Below are 12,635 nucleotides of genomic sequence, written 5' to 3' on the forward strand. Positions count from 1 at the left end.
CGAGCTTACATTGGTACAATTACCCTCAACAGAGTCCTCCTTCAATCAAACTCAGAATCGTCTTGTTTGAAAGCAGCAGCGTATGCCATTATCGTCCCATATATCAATCTGCAGAAGGGGCGTTGAGCGACCATCGTCTGAATATGGGTGCGTAGCTCACCCTCCACCAACGATCGACATGGCACTGGCCCCAGGCTTGATGATTTCGGAATGGGCAAGGACAAGCGGAAAGGCGAAGCCAGTCACGACAATCATGGCTGTGATGAAACGACCAAGGTCCACAGGACCTGAGCTTTCATAGGCGTCGGTGGAGAAGTCGTCTCCGCCACAATGTGAGAATAGCGCGTTCGGAAGTGGCGCCATCACGAACATCAAAGCTGTGATCCACAGATTTGAACGAGACCGTTGAGAGCGCAAGAACGAAGGGCTCACCGACAAGGAGGGGTAGCCAATTAGACCATAGCGCACATGACAGAATTATCATCAAGAACCCTACAGCCAGAATGAAGGAGAGTAGGATGACGGCTAGTGAGTTTGGTTAGTGAAAACGAACAGATAAGTTGACGAAGATACTCGCTTTTGATACCTGCCGCCATGGATTATGTTACTGCTACAAAAGAGCCCGTTGCGAGTTCGAGGTCGAGGACCCAATGTACGTGACGATACATGCAGTGACACTAATCACGCGTTATATCCGATGTGACTATGATGTCACCAACGCAAGTCATGCACAATCTCCACAAAAAATATAGCAGGCAGGGAAAGTCATTGGAAATTAAACAAACTACACCCGCCAAGCAATCGAGCAAGTGGGCTGGATATAATGTACAGCTGCTTATACACCAAGAAATATATAAGACAAAAGGAAGTCCTGTCCACGATCCACATCGAGTCGATATTAACGCGCTCTCCTCGTTCTATTGGTAATCAAATTAGTCGAGCGCTCCGACAGGGTCCTCATCACAGGCAAAACTGACTGTGTTGAGGTCACCTTACTTTTCAAGGGAGGTTTCTCGAAAGTGGGGAGTATTGATGTTCCTGAGGATGTGGAAGATGTGAAAGCGGTGAGCGTTGAAGATTGGGAGATCGCCAAGTCAGGATCCCTGTCAGGTTCAAATATCGGGGAATCCAGTTCGACCTGTGCTGGATCTAGATTTTCCTCGTCTTCGGGTGGAGGAAGCGGGACAATCTCCGCTACGGACGTGTCGCCATTCAGGACAGAGCTGGGAGCGTGTCTCCAGCCCTTCAATATCAACTCTCTACTCTTCGTCAGCTCCCAATGTTCCACGTATGTTCGAGAGCGCTTTCGGGGCGTACTGCCAGTTGGCGGATCATCGCGAGCGCCTTGCTCAACCAGAGTATGGGCCAATTGGCTTGTACGAGACAGGCGCTCTGCAGTTGCATCGCTATACAAATCAACAGACTCTGAAAGCTTTGAGCTCTGCATACGCATACTTAGAAACTAATCATCTCGTTTAGAGACAAGTGACTCACCTCAGCAATCACCCGCGAAGCGTGAGATTCGATGTTCCTCGAAGTTGACGCAAGAACCCGCTGCGACTGACGAGATCCTGATTGAACATCGACACTCATCGTGTTCGTAGCCTCGATACGTGCTCTCTTGGCGCGCGCATGGCGTTCGAGAGCTATTATCAATCGCGACGTAAGCATCATACTACTGCGCAGTCACAAAGATGCAATGGAATTACCGTTTGTGGTCGTAGCGTGCAAGGCGTTAGTCTGCTGCTGTATGTCTGCTGAGTATGATGAAAGAGACGTCGTGCACGTATCCTGAACCTTGGCGAATCCTTCTTTGACAGTGCTATTGACACCACCAAGGGACTTCGAACAGAACATGAGGACATAGCTAACCAAAAAATATCATGCCGTACCTTCAATGCGCCGTCCCGCAAGCGTTTGCCCTCTCCCCCCTTCTTTTCCAATCCGGCGCTCCACTCCAGGCCTCTGACTACCACGCCTTCGACCCTGTTGACATGCTCCCCGATAAAGTTTGCCATAGCGCCTTCGGCCTTCACGTTGCTCTCTGTGATGTCTGTGAAGGCTTCACGCAGGCTACGGTCTCTGTCTACCACGAAATCTCCGAGAAGACCCGAGATGCGCTGGATGAGATCGTCCCTAGCCCGCTCAGACTTGACTCGTTCGTTCTCCAGCAGATCGGCGAGGTGCGCATTCTGCTCTTGCAAGCGAGCAATCTCATCATTAGCCGCGGAATCAGCGAGGACCTTTGTGTCGAGGACAGACTTGCGCTCGATCTCGACGTGCTCTTGGGCTTCACGGACTATGGTTTCGATGAGGCTACCCATGGATTTAAGTGCCTTGTCTACCTTCAAGCACAAACAAAGTGAGACCGGAAGCTCACAGTGAGGAACAAACATACCATTTGAGAACCGTTCAGACTGGCTTTCTCTATCTGTGTGCACATCGAAAAAGTCGATACTCTGAACGTTTCAGACCACGAGGCAAATCCCGTCTTGATAGTCTGATGGACCTCGTTGATTGCAGATTCAATGACGCTGACTGCCTCAGAAGAAGCCTCATCTTTAGCCTGGATGACCTGTAGAGTCTCGTTCACTCGCCGAATTTGCTCGCCAATGCGATCGGAATAATTGGTCAGTGCTTCGAGTTCCTTGGTCTTATGTTGTTCTGCATCGGAACGCAGGGTGGCCGCACTTTGAGAGGCAGAATGAACAAACTTCTCCAGTACAGAGGAGAAGTTCTGCATCTCAGCAGATAGCGTTTTGCTATGGGAGAAAACAGCCTTCGTGTTTGAATCAAACACAGCCGCCTTGCGGGCTGATGATCAAATACGGATGAGAGGGTGTCGTGAATTGAAGGGATGGCCAACGTACATAGTTTGGCTAAGAGAGCATTAATGTCGTTCACTCCCTCTTCGGCCACCACTTTTAGTCCTTGAGCTACCTCATCTAGGCCGACCTCGTTCTCCTGATACGCCTTCCGCACCACAACCTCTTCCGCCAACGCGTTTCGAGTCATCTTCAACTCCTCCTTCTTGACTTTCAAAACACCCTCCGTTTCATCCAGTCTCTCTCTCGTTTCCTTCAATTCCCCCTCCCTCGCCATCAACAGCTTCATACTCTCCTCATACTCCTCTCTCACACCCTTCAAATGGCCTTCCACGATCTCTATTTGCCGTTTAGCCTCTTCCATCTCTGTCTTCGTGAGCTCGTGCTCTATGCTCATTTGATTCCACGTGTCTTCTGAGAAGAAGATACCGTTTTTCTCGCGGGCGGCGAGCACGTCGGCTTTGAGTTGTTCGATTTCTGCAACATATTCTTTGAGCAACGAGTTCCGCGTCATCCGTTGGTTGACCTCTGGCCGATTACGAATGGATTTAGCTCGAATCGCATATTCTAGAGTTGACAATGTCTCCTCCATATTAGAGCGTGCAGGAGAGATTGTGGCAATAATGCATGTCTTCGTACGACCTCCAAGAGAATCTTGAAGGAGTCGAGTCAATTTAGATTCGCTAGAAGTAAACGAGTTAGTCGACGCAAAAGGGCCACATACAAAGAGTGAGTGCTCACCGGTACGGAATGTGCGAAGAACGTTCGACGAGAGCATTGATAACACGTCCCAGAGTCAACAAGCTCTGGTTGATCATCCCGGCCTCACGAGCTCTTTTATTCTCTGCGCCTGATCGTGCAATGTTCTCGGAGCCGGCTAGATCAACTAAGTTCATCTTGCCAACACGAAGTAAGTCTTCGCCTAGAGACGAGGTCTCCTTCAGGTGCACTGTGATTGAGAAGACGGAGTGCGATCGACTGGAATGGTCGTTGAATTTGGTGGCAGCCATCTGCCTGCGGTGACTGCCTTTGACAAGAAGGGCGAGCGCGTCGGAAGCACCCTTGACAACCATTTCCTCTAGCCCTTGAATGAATACGCCTTTCTTCGTCGCGTCATCAAAGATTTTCAGGCCGTTTTGGTTATTATCTCGAGAGCTCCCTGATCCCATGCCCATGGGTTGAATGGTCCCTGCAGGTGCAGACATCTCAGGTGCCAGAAGATCGCGCAACTCCTCATTATATAGCTCGACATATGAGATTTTGACGCTCCAGTCAGGGCTAATAGTATCCAGCTGCTGGAAAAGTTTAGAGAGAACACGAGGGATCATGCCCGCCTGAGCCGAAGGATTGCCCATCGGCGTAGTGGTCAAGTCTCCTTGCATAGTGTGCCTGGTGGCATTCGTCGGTCAGCTCGACGGTGCAGCAGATAACTGTACTCACGTTTTACCCGTACCTGTTTGCCCATATGCAAAAAGGGTACAATTATAGCCTCTCAAAACTTCATCCAGCATAGGGCTGACAACCTCTTGATAGACCATCGCTTGGTCTGCCTCTGGACCAAAGACAGCGTCGAACGGGTATGTCCGTGTCGGAGGAAATGTTACGATACCGAGACTGGAGATGGGGATAGCAGTCTCGATGGTGATCGCCTCACTGCGGGCGCCCTTGGAGCTGACGATGATGGGGGAATTCTCCTGAATTTCGCGGTCTGAGCGACGTCGGCAGCGGATGACGACCTGTATGTTTGTTTCAACATCTTCTTGAGATTTGTGGGGAAGGGTTGTTGGTAGAGGAGAGGGTTGAGAAGCATGCTCTTCCACGGGTGTTGAGAGGCCAGAGCGTTGGTGGGGTTTAGCCAAGGCAGACCGAGGACGGCTTGAGGGAGGTAGGTTCGTGCTCTGTGTACGAGTGCGGGGGATGGCCGTGCGACGAGTGGCCATGGTTTGATGACTGGAGCGAAGCTATTGCCCCAGTGCTTGTATGCCGAGTTGTTAGCAGAGGCTACTGTACGTGTACGTGACTTCGCACAACCTCAACCAAGACGCGGCCCACCACGTGGACGTGTCGGTACTATAGGTGGCAATTGTCGCCACTTTCAGACCGCGGTTTGCAGAACTCCGCATCTTTCTACGCAGAGAATCAATGGGTTCGCGTAACACGATTATGCAGCTGGCCTGTAGCCACGGGCACAGATTTTCTCAGCAAACGCCTGCAACGGGCGCGTGAACGTGAGCTCATTGCGGAACATCACCTGACCTCGATCTGCAGCGCCACTGAGGCGCAATGGGCGGCAGTGAGTGCCATTTCTCCCACTCTCCATCTGGGTTTCACAGACAACCACAACGTCATGGGGAAGCGTAAAAAGTCTTCACGCAAACCCGCGCCATCCAGAAAAAAAGATCCGTTAGGTACGCTGTCCGCCTGTGACCAACTACACTCGTCTCATAGCCGTCTCGCAGATACAACCTTCACATGCTTGTTTTGCCACCACGACAATTCCGTCACAGTTAAAGTCGACCGTAAAGAAGGTCTCGCTCAGCTTATGTGCAGAGTTTGTGATCAGCGATATCAAAGCAAAGTGAATCGTGAGTGTTGAATGCCCTTCGTGCCTGAACAATATTGACCATTCGTGATAGACTTGACGGAACCCATTGACATTTACTCAGAGTGGATAGATGCTGCAGACTCAGCCGAGAAAGAACAACAGGTTGTTCGTCGACCCGCTGCATCGTCCAGCAGACGTCGTCCAGCTCCACCATCCACCGGGAGTGATGACGAATGAGTTGTCTCTCTGCCCTCGATTCCTACTTTGTTTCCGTCGATTTTTGCAATGTATTGTATGCGCTTCGCAGCTTGCAGCCCTGTACTGTTTTGATACGATTATATACGATCCACTGGTCCAATTGTATAACCACTGGGCGCGCACGGGTAAAAGCTATGTGATGAGTCGAGGACACAGTGGATCAACAACTACAAACAAGGTCCCTCCACTGCAACACTTCACGACGGCTGTACTCTCTCGTCCGCCTCGGACTACCGCCCAAGGAACGCGTGCATACCTATAGATCCTCGCGTTCCTTCGCTCTAATTTCCATATTCCCCTTTTTATCATCCAAAATACCCACCCAAGATTGACTCTCCAGCATCAAGCATAGATTTCCCTTTCTATCATGTCTTCCACTAACATCAAGGTCGTTTGTCGGTGAGTCTGCCGCCTGCAGCCTTCGGAGGCCAATGTGGGACTCGGGCACAACGTTTCATTCTAGATTTCGACCTCCAAACGCCATCGAGAACAGAGAAGGCTCAGAGATCGTTGTGGCATTCGATGACAACCTCCAGTCGGTGCAATTGCGTTCTGCCCAAGTTAGCTCAGGGCCGGAGAAAGATGGATTCACTTTTGATCGGGTGTTTCCCATGGGCACCAAGCAGCAAGAGGTTTTCGATTATGGTGTAAAGGAGTGAGCACCTTCTTATAGTCTACTAGTGGCTCGTCCTCACTCGTATTGATGTACCTACTTTAGTATCGTAAAGGGTGAGTTAGACATCTCATTGTCCTTGCAGCCGTATGCCGGCGTATACTTGCCTCCGATACCATTATACGAGCCTTGCTATGTTCCTCACACCGCAACGTATTACGCACATTGGACATGTTTTTGACGACAGCATCTAGATGTCTTGGACGGTTACAACGGAACGGTCTTCGCATATGGTCAGACTGGAAGTGGAAAGACATTTACCATGATGGTTGGTCGTGCTGTCTATGCAGCAAGCTAGTCTTAGATATAAATGTTTGCCTTTTAGGGTGCCGACATTGATTCCGTGGAGCTGAAGGGTATCATCCCACGTATCACCGAACAGATCTTCCAGTCCATCGTCGAGTCAGACGCGCATTTGGAGTACTTTGTGAAGGTGTCTTACATGGAGATCTATCTGGAACGCATCAGAGATCTTCTGCAACGTAAGTATCATCGTGTCTCTTGTATCAAACTGCTCACGGCGGCGCGTCTCACGTTACAGCTCAGAACGACAACCTACAAGTGCATGAGGAAAAGTCGAAGGGTGTCTACGTAAAGAACCTTTCTGATTACTATGTCAGCAGTGCACGCGAGGTTTACGAGATTATGCGACAAGGAGGAGCAGCCCGAGTGGTCACGTCCACCAGTACGTCTGTCTGCTGCGTCCCATGCTTCTGATGCATGACACTTGCTCTAGACATGAACGCGGAAAGTTCACGATCACATTCTATTTTTCTTATCACGATCAGCCAGCGGAATACGGAAACTGGTGCTCAGAAAACAGGTAATCTGTATCTTGTCGATCTGGCAGGTTCGGAGAAAGTGGGGAAGACGGGCGCTTCCGGTCAGACACTCGAAGAAGCAAAGAAGATCAACAAGTCGTTGTCTGCTCTGGGTATGGTAATCAACGCACTTACCGACTCGAAGGTAGGAAGATCGGCATTTCCCTTCCCGTTGCGCCTTCGTTAAATTCTCTTACTTCATAGGCAAAGCACATTCCATACCGTGATTCTAAACTCACTCGTATCTTGCAAGAGTCCCTCGGTGGTAACTCACGCACGACCCTCATCATCAATTGTTCTCCGGCTTCATACAATGAGTCTGAAACACTCTCCACTCTTCGTTTCGGCATTCGGGCTAAGTCTATCAAGAACACTGCCCGTGTCAATGCCGAACTCTCACCTACTGAGCTCAAGAATCTTCTCCAGAAGGCTCAAGTCGCAAACGCGTCGTACCAGAAGACCATTGCTACCCTACAGGAAGAAATTGCGATTTGGCGTTCCGGAGGTCGTGTCGATCCCGCAGACTATGCCGCGGCGGGCGGTGATAAGGCTGCTGCTCCGCCTTCTAAGAAGCCGCCCCCATCGCCAACGCCGTCGGCATCGACAACCCCTGCGCGCAGTATGACGCCAGTGAACCCTGCAATCGAGGGCCTTAAGGAGCTAGATAGCAGACCTCAGACTCCAACTGTGATTGGCCTGGATAAGGATGAGCGGGAGGAGTTCTTGAAGAGAGAGAACGAATTGAGTGATCAACTGGCGGAGAGGGAGAGCGCCCTCCGAGCTGCGGAGAAGTTGGTGAGCGAGTTGAAGGAGGAGTTGGCGTTCTTGAAGGAGCAGGATGCGTCGTCATCCAAGGTATATTTCCACGGTATTTTTTTTGGTTTCAGCACATCTCACAGGCCACCTATGCTCACAGGAGAACAAGGCGATGTCCGCCCAACTCAATGAACTCCGTCTTCAAGTGGAGAGGCTGGACTATGACAACAAGGAGGGTGTCATTACCATCGACATTCTCAAGGAGCAGAACCTCGACGCGAAGAGCGAATTGGAGGAGCTCAAGAAGATCATCGCTGAGCTCAAAACGTCCCAAAAGGATGTATCTTTGGAGGACAAGGAGAAGCGCAAGCAAGAGAAGATGGCGATCATGATGGCTCAGTTTGATTCTGTGCGTCTGGAGTCCTATGGTTGTCTGGCAATCATTCTTATCTTTGACAATCGAACAGCAAGGGACCTTCTCCGAGAAGGATGAGCAGCTCCGTCAAATTCTGACCAAGCTCGATTCTATAGACTCTGCGGCTGGTGTGTCAACACTCACGGTCGAGGACCTCACACACTTGCGCCGACAACTCTCGGAGGGTCAAGCGCTGATCCGTGACACCCTCGATCGCCTTGGACAGAAGCAAGACGAGAACGACATGATCGCGAGAAGGAAGGAAGACCTCGAAGCGCGGCTGGCCGCTCTTGAGGCGGAGTATGAGGAGCTTCTCGGTACGTTAAATATTGTATGTGTATCGTTCTTCCTGACTGGCTCGCATCTCGTACTACAGAGAAGACCATCCATGATGAAGAGACGAGCAACGTCGACGTGGCCGAGTCCATGGTTGAGCTCAAGGTAAGTTGTTGCCTCGCTAGTCATAGCAATTATCATGACCCGTTTCAAGGCCAAACTTGAAGCTCAGTACACCGCCAAGCGCGAAGCTCACATCAGCGAAGTTGCCGACCTCAAGCAGCAGCTCGAGCTGAAAAACAACGAGCTTCGCAGTTTGAACGCTTCGATCGACAGCCTCAAGGGTGTCAACGAGGAGCTTAAGGTTTTTGGCTCTTTTATCGCCGTTCCTCCGGCTCCCTAAACTAACGGTCGTTCCCTTCAGCGCGCTTTCGCTGTCACATCGGCCGGCATCGAAGGAGGTAAGAACCTGGCGGAGAGCGCTCAAGATCTTGAGCGCACGCGCAAGGCCATCAACGTTCAGCTCGCTGAGTTTGATGGCGTTAAGAAGTCCCTCATGCGGGATCTCCAGAACCGTTGCGAGAAGGTAGGGGTTTTCTCTCCCATCCGTCAAAATACCGTCGCCGATCGTTGTATCTCTAGGTCGTAGAGCTTGAGATCCAGCTGGATGAAATCAAGGAGCAATACAACAACGTTATTCGCAATAGCAATTCGAAGGCGCAGCAGAAGAAGATGGCTTTCCTGGAGCGCAATCTCGAGCAATTGACATTGGTCCAGAAACAGGTACGTGTCTAGCTAGCCGCTCTTTGCGGTAGCGATCAGCATATTTTGAATTAACCACTGTGGTGCTCGGCAGCTTGTGGACCAGAACTCCGCGCTGAAGAAAGAAGCCGGTATTGCCGAGCGGAAGCTCCTGGCCCGGAATGAGCGGATACAGAACTTGGAAGCTCTGCTTCAGGATGCGGACCGTCGACTGGCCGTCCAGAACCAGAAGTTCGAGGCCCAGTTACAGGCCGTCAAAGACCGATTGGACCAAGCACGAGGTAATTTCACATCGCAAGTCGCCTTCTTAATCGCTCAGATCATTTTTGCCTTTAGCTCAAAAGGCTGCGGCTGCATCGTCTTTGAGCTTCGGACGGATCGCGAAGCCTCTGCGGGGTGGAGGGGGTGCTGCGTCGAGCGGTGGCCCGGTGCCCATCACTGGCGGGGGCGGTTCATCTGCCAACCCTCTTGCGAGGCTGCAAGGCGAAGAGTCAAGGTGAGTGCCTGTTGCTGTGACACGGGTGAGATTCTGTTTTTAACGAACAGTGCCTTGTCGTGCCGATTTGGACAGCTCTGGTACGTGCCGTCTGCGGATTCTTGAATGGCCGGTGGCTCAGCTGACCGCCATTGGCTCGCAGGCAAACGGGCGTCTTGGTTCTTCAACTCGTCGCGGTGAATGCTGTCGCACGTCTGTTTGTTTCTTCCGTCGCCATTGCTTTCTGTCTGTGCCGCCATTCCAAGAATACCAATACCCGCCGTCGGTTGTACACTGCTACATTACATTCCCCGCCCGTGATATATCTGAGACATTTGATTCATATCGGAGTGCACTGAGAGCGGCTCGGACCCGGTTGGAATGTGTGGGGTATGGATTGACCGGAAAGTGAAGCGGTGTGAACGCGAGCGCAGTAGGGGCCGTTATGCGATTGCATCTAGCGGGCGCTGGAAGAAGAAGGCGATTGAGGTAAAACAGGGACGTGGCAAACTACATGGCGACCGCCCATAGGCTGGGGACAGGGCCAGGCGCCTGCGGGTCATGGCGCATCACTGTTTCGTCAACTCAAATCGTAAGAAAGCCTCCGCGCGGCTGTCCGAATCGGGCAAGGGTCCCACGGAGGGCGGGCTTTGGTGAGGGGTGGCAGATCGTGATACGGAGATCGTGCCTCGGCCCCTCGGCTGGGGCAAACGTAGTAGACGAGAGTACCAGACGAGATGAGACAGGTGTCTGGTGAGGACGTGCGTGCAGCTGGGGTGAGAGGGAGGGGGGTAGGATGGGGGGAACTGCTGCTGGGGCCCATCGCCGGGAGCGGGAGCTGGAGGGATGCGAAGGCTGTGCGGGAGGGATGTGTGACAGCAGAAAATGCGGTGGCTTCCTCTCCGCTAGCCTGGCCGCTGCCTGGCCGCTCCTCGCCGCGACTGGCCGTGAGCCGCCTCAACAGACGGGACCAAATCCCCCGTTTCCCCCCAATTTCCTTTCTTTTCCCCCCGACGCGTCCTCCCAGACCGTCGCCCCCCCCACACACACGACCCTCTCTTGCCTCGCCCTTCTCGGTCTTTTCTCTTCCGCTCGCTACTGCTAAGCTCCTCCATCTCATCTCGTCTCTTTGGCTACTAATCGCGTACGTCTCCGTCTCGCTGGACTCTCATCATACAACCTCCCCCGTCCGCGTTGCCGACGCGTGGCTTCAGCGCTAACACGCCCTTCTCCCTTCAGCCCGTCACACGTCTCCTTATTATTTTCTCCCCCTCCAGCTTAATTCCGTAACAAAGGCCTTATACCTTTTTAATAATTTCTGCCTTTCTTCTCTGCCAGTCACGCTCGCTCCACCTCTCCTTCGCTCACTCACGCAGAGCTAGTCGTTCCCCGCTCTGTCGCCTGCTCAGTTTTCGCTCATGGCAGCAAGTGTCAGTGAAACCCCCTCTCGCAACCCGTCCGGCTCCTCGACGCGGTCGGATGCACCCTCGCCTTCGGGGTCTCCGGGCAATGTTCGCTTTTCGCTCGCTTTTCGAACCTTGCCTTCCTTAGCCACTCACCGCGCGTCTATCCCTATTTAGGCGCAGCAAGGCCAGAGGAAATCATCTCATCCCACTGGCAACATGTTTGGAGTCGGAATGAGCGCTGCCAACGGCCTCAAGGGCCTCAACTCGGGTTGGCAAGTGAGTGCTACGTGTCTCCTCCCCCCGTCTTTCCGCTCATCTACATGCCACGCGCAGGTGTGGGCCAACGGAACGCCGACCTCAAAAAGAAACGCGTCGATATCGTCCGCTGCGAGCGTGGCGGACGTGCCGACCGATGGTTCCTACAGAGCGAACTTGGCCGAAGGCTGGAGCACGGGCCGTTCGACTAGCGCAACGTGGGAGGAAGTCAACGGGAGTCCGCAGAAGAAGGATCTGTCGCAGCTGGTCAGTGCCGTCGTAATACGTAGCATTGCCTTCGCCGTCGCTTACACGACGCTTTTCCATCCTCACGCGCGACAGCGAACAGTCAGTGCAGGTTTCCCTCCACCTCGTATGGTGAGTGAAATATTATCTCTCCAAGCACGCGCACATGACATAATATTGGATTTATAGGACGACCGATCTGCCGGTGTATCGAAGCAATATTCGCCGCAACGGTTCGAAACGGGCACGAATAAAGAGTCCAACCCCCCTGCCCGTTATGCATCTGCGGCTTCTCCCCCTAGGCAGGGGAGTTTTGGCACGTCATCCCCTTTCATCGGTCAACAGGTTCTCCAGAACCCTAACGCCGCGGGCTACGACACTATGCCAACCTCCTCGATGGTCGACAATGAGCTGGCGCTCGGTGTGCGTGGTATGGCGGTCGAAGACGATTATGGCGTCTCCCAGCAGGGCTCTCCATACCGTCAACAACCACACGGTAACCAACCATCTCTTGCCAGCGGAGGAAACCCTTCCGTGCAGATCCGTGGTCCCCCTCCCATGCAGCAGCCTCGAGGCCCGTACAATGGGTACGCGCAGGCCGATTATGCGACGTACTACTCTGGACAGTCTTCGGGGCGCGAATCTTACGTAGATTACTCTTACCCTTATGATGCTTACCGGACCACGCCGGACCCATCTCTGTATGCCTCTCAATCAATCAGCGCGGCTAATTCACCAGTATATCCTTCCGTCAGTGTTTACCTTTTGCCACGTTATCTCTCATGGCTTATTCTCTGCACTTCCAGCCCGGCGTATTCTACGATTATTCAGGTTCCGCGAGGCCACCCGTCTATTATCCTACCCAACCTATGGTATATCACGCCCCACCTTCACATTCGCCGATGCTGACTCCTCAGCTTGC

At 52.5% G+C, this 12,635-nt stretch overlaps 5 protein-coding genes across 5 annotated transcripts; 2 read left to right on the forward strand and 3 right to left on the reverse strand.

The window, feature by feature from the left end:
* Positions 1-30: 30 nt before the first annotated feature.
* Positions 31-635, reverse strand: HETIRDRAFT_380051 (uncharacterized protein). The gene is made up of 4 exons (XM_009544403.1): positions 578-635; positions 433-525; positions 161-377; positions 31-108 (listed from the first exon to the last, which is right to left on the reverse strand). Exons 1-4 carry the CDS (start codon positions 594-596, stop codon positions 42-44), a joined length of 396 nt encoding a protein of 131 aa, XP_009542698.1. The 5' UTR covers positions 597-635; the 3' UTR covers positions 31-41.
* A 119-nt stretch (positions 636-754) lies between these two features.
* HETIRDRAFT_471113 (uncharacterized protein) lies at positions 755-4,765 on the reverse strand (the record flags this gene model as incomplete). The annotated part of the gene is made up of 8 exons (XM_009544404.1): positions 755-1,441; positions 1,495-1,646; positions 1,710-1,842; positions 1,893-2,345; positions 2,399-2,814; positions 2,871-3,508; positions 3,567-4,214; positions 4,266-4,765. 8 exons carry the CDS (start codon positions 4,763-4,765, stop codon positions 899-901), a joined length of 3,483 nt encoding a protein of 1,160 aa, XP_009542699.1. The 3' UTR covers positions 755-898.
* Positions 4,766-5,172: 407 nt separating this feature from the next.
* HETIRDRAFT_244379 (uncharacterized protein) lies at positions 5,173-5,562 on the forward strand (the record flags this gene model as incomplete). Its single annotated transcript, XM_009544405.1, has 3 exons — positions 5,173-5,233; positions 5,285-5,410; positions 5,462-5,562. Coding segments are annotated over 3 exons (288 nt in total), but the record flags the coding sequence as incomplete, so codon positions are not given.
* Positions 5,563-5,995: 433 nt separating this feature from the next.
* Positions 5,996-10,148, forward strand: HETIRDRAFT_471118 (uncharacterized protein; the record flags this gene model as incomplete). The annotated part of the gene is made up of 17 exons (XM_009544406.1): positions 5,996-6,027; positions 6,092-6,283; positions 6,347-6,357; positions 6,496-6,569; positions 6,627-6,783; positions 6,843-6,986; positions 7,038-7,267; positions 7,327-7,977; positions 8,039-8,287; positions 8,346-8,610; positions 8,670-8,734; positions 8,784-8,933; positions 8,994-9,155; positions 9,212-9,352; positions 9,426-9,612; positions 9,668-9,827; positions 9,965-10,148. 17 exons carry the CDS (start codon positions 5,996-5,998, stop codon positions 10,005-10,007), a joined length of 2,913 nt encoding a protein of 970 aa, XP_009542701.1. The 3' UTR covers positions 10,008-10,148.
* A 238-nt stretch (positions 10,149-10,386) lies between these two features.
* HETIRDRAFT_100534 (uncharacterized protein) lies at positions 10,387-10,926 on the reverse strand (the record flags this gene model as incomplete). Its single annotated transcript, XM_009544407.1, has 1 exon — positions 10,387-10,926. One exon carries the CDS (start codon positions 10,924-10,926, stop codon positions 10,387-10,389), a length of 540 nt encoding a protein of 179 aa, XP_009542702.1.
* Positions 10,927-12,635: the final 1,709 nt, after the last annotated feature.

The sequence above is a fragment of the Heterobasidion irregulare genome (assembly GCF_000320585.1).
Source record: "Heterobasidion irregulare TC 32-1 unplaced genomic scaffold scaffold_02, whole genome shotgun sequence".
Taxonomy (NCBI): Eukaryota; Fungi; Basidiomycota; class Agaricomycetes; order Russulales; family Bondarzewiaceae; genus Heterobasidion; species Heterobasidion irregulare.

Excerpts from the sequence above, each read along its gene's own strand:
- HETIRDRAFT_380051 (XM_009544403.1), bottom strand. Across the intron at positions 378-432 it reads TTGGCTACCCCTCCTTGTCG|CTTTGATGTTCGTGATGGCG; the intron begins GTGAGCCCTTCG and ends TGTGGATCACAG. Across the intron at positions 109-160 it reads ATGTCGATCGTTGGTGGAGG|ATTGATATATGGGACGATAA; the intron begins GTGAGCTACGCA and ends CCCCTTCTGCAG.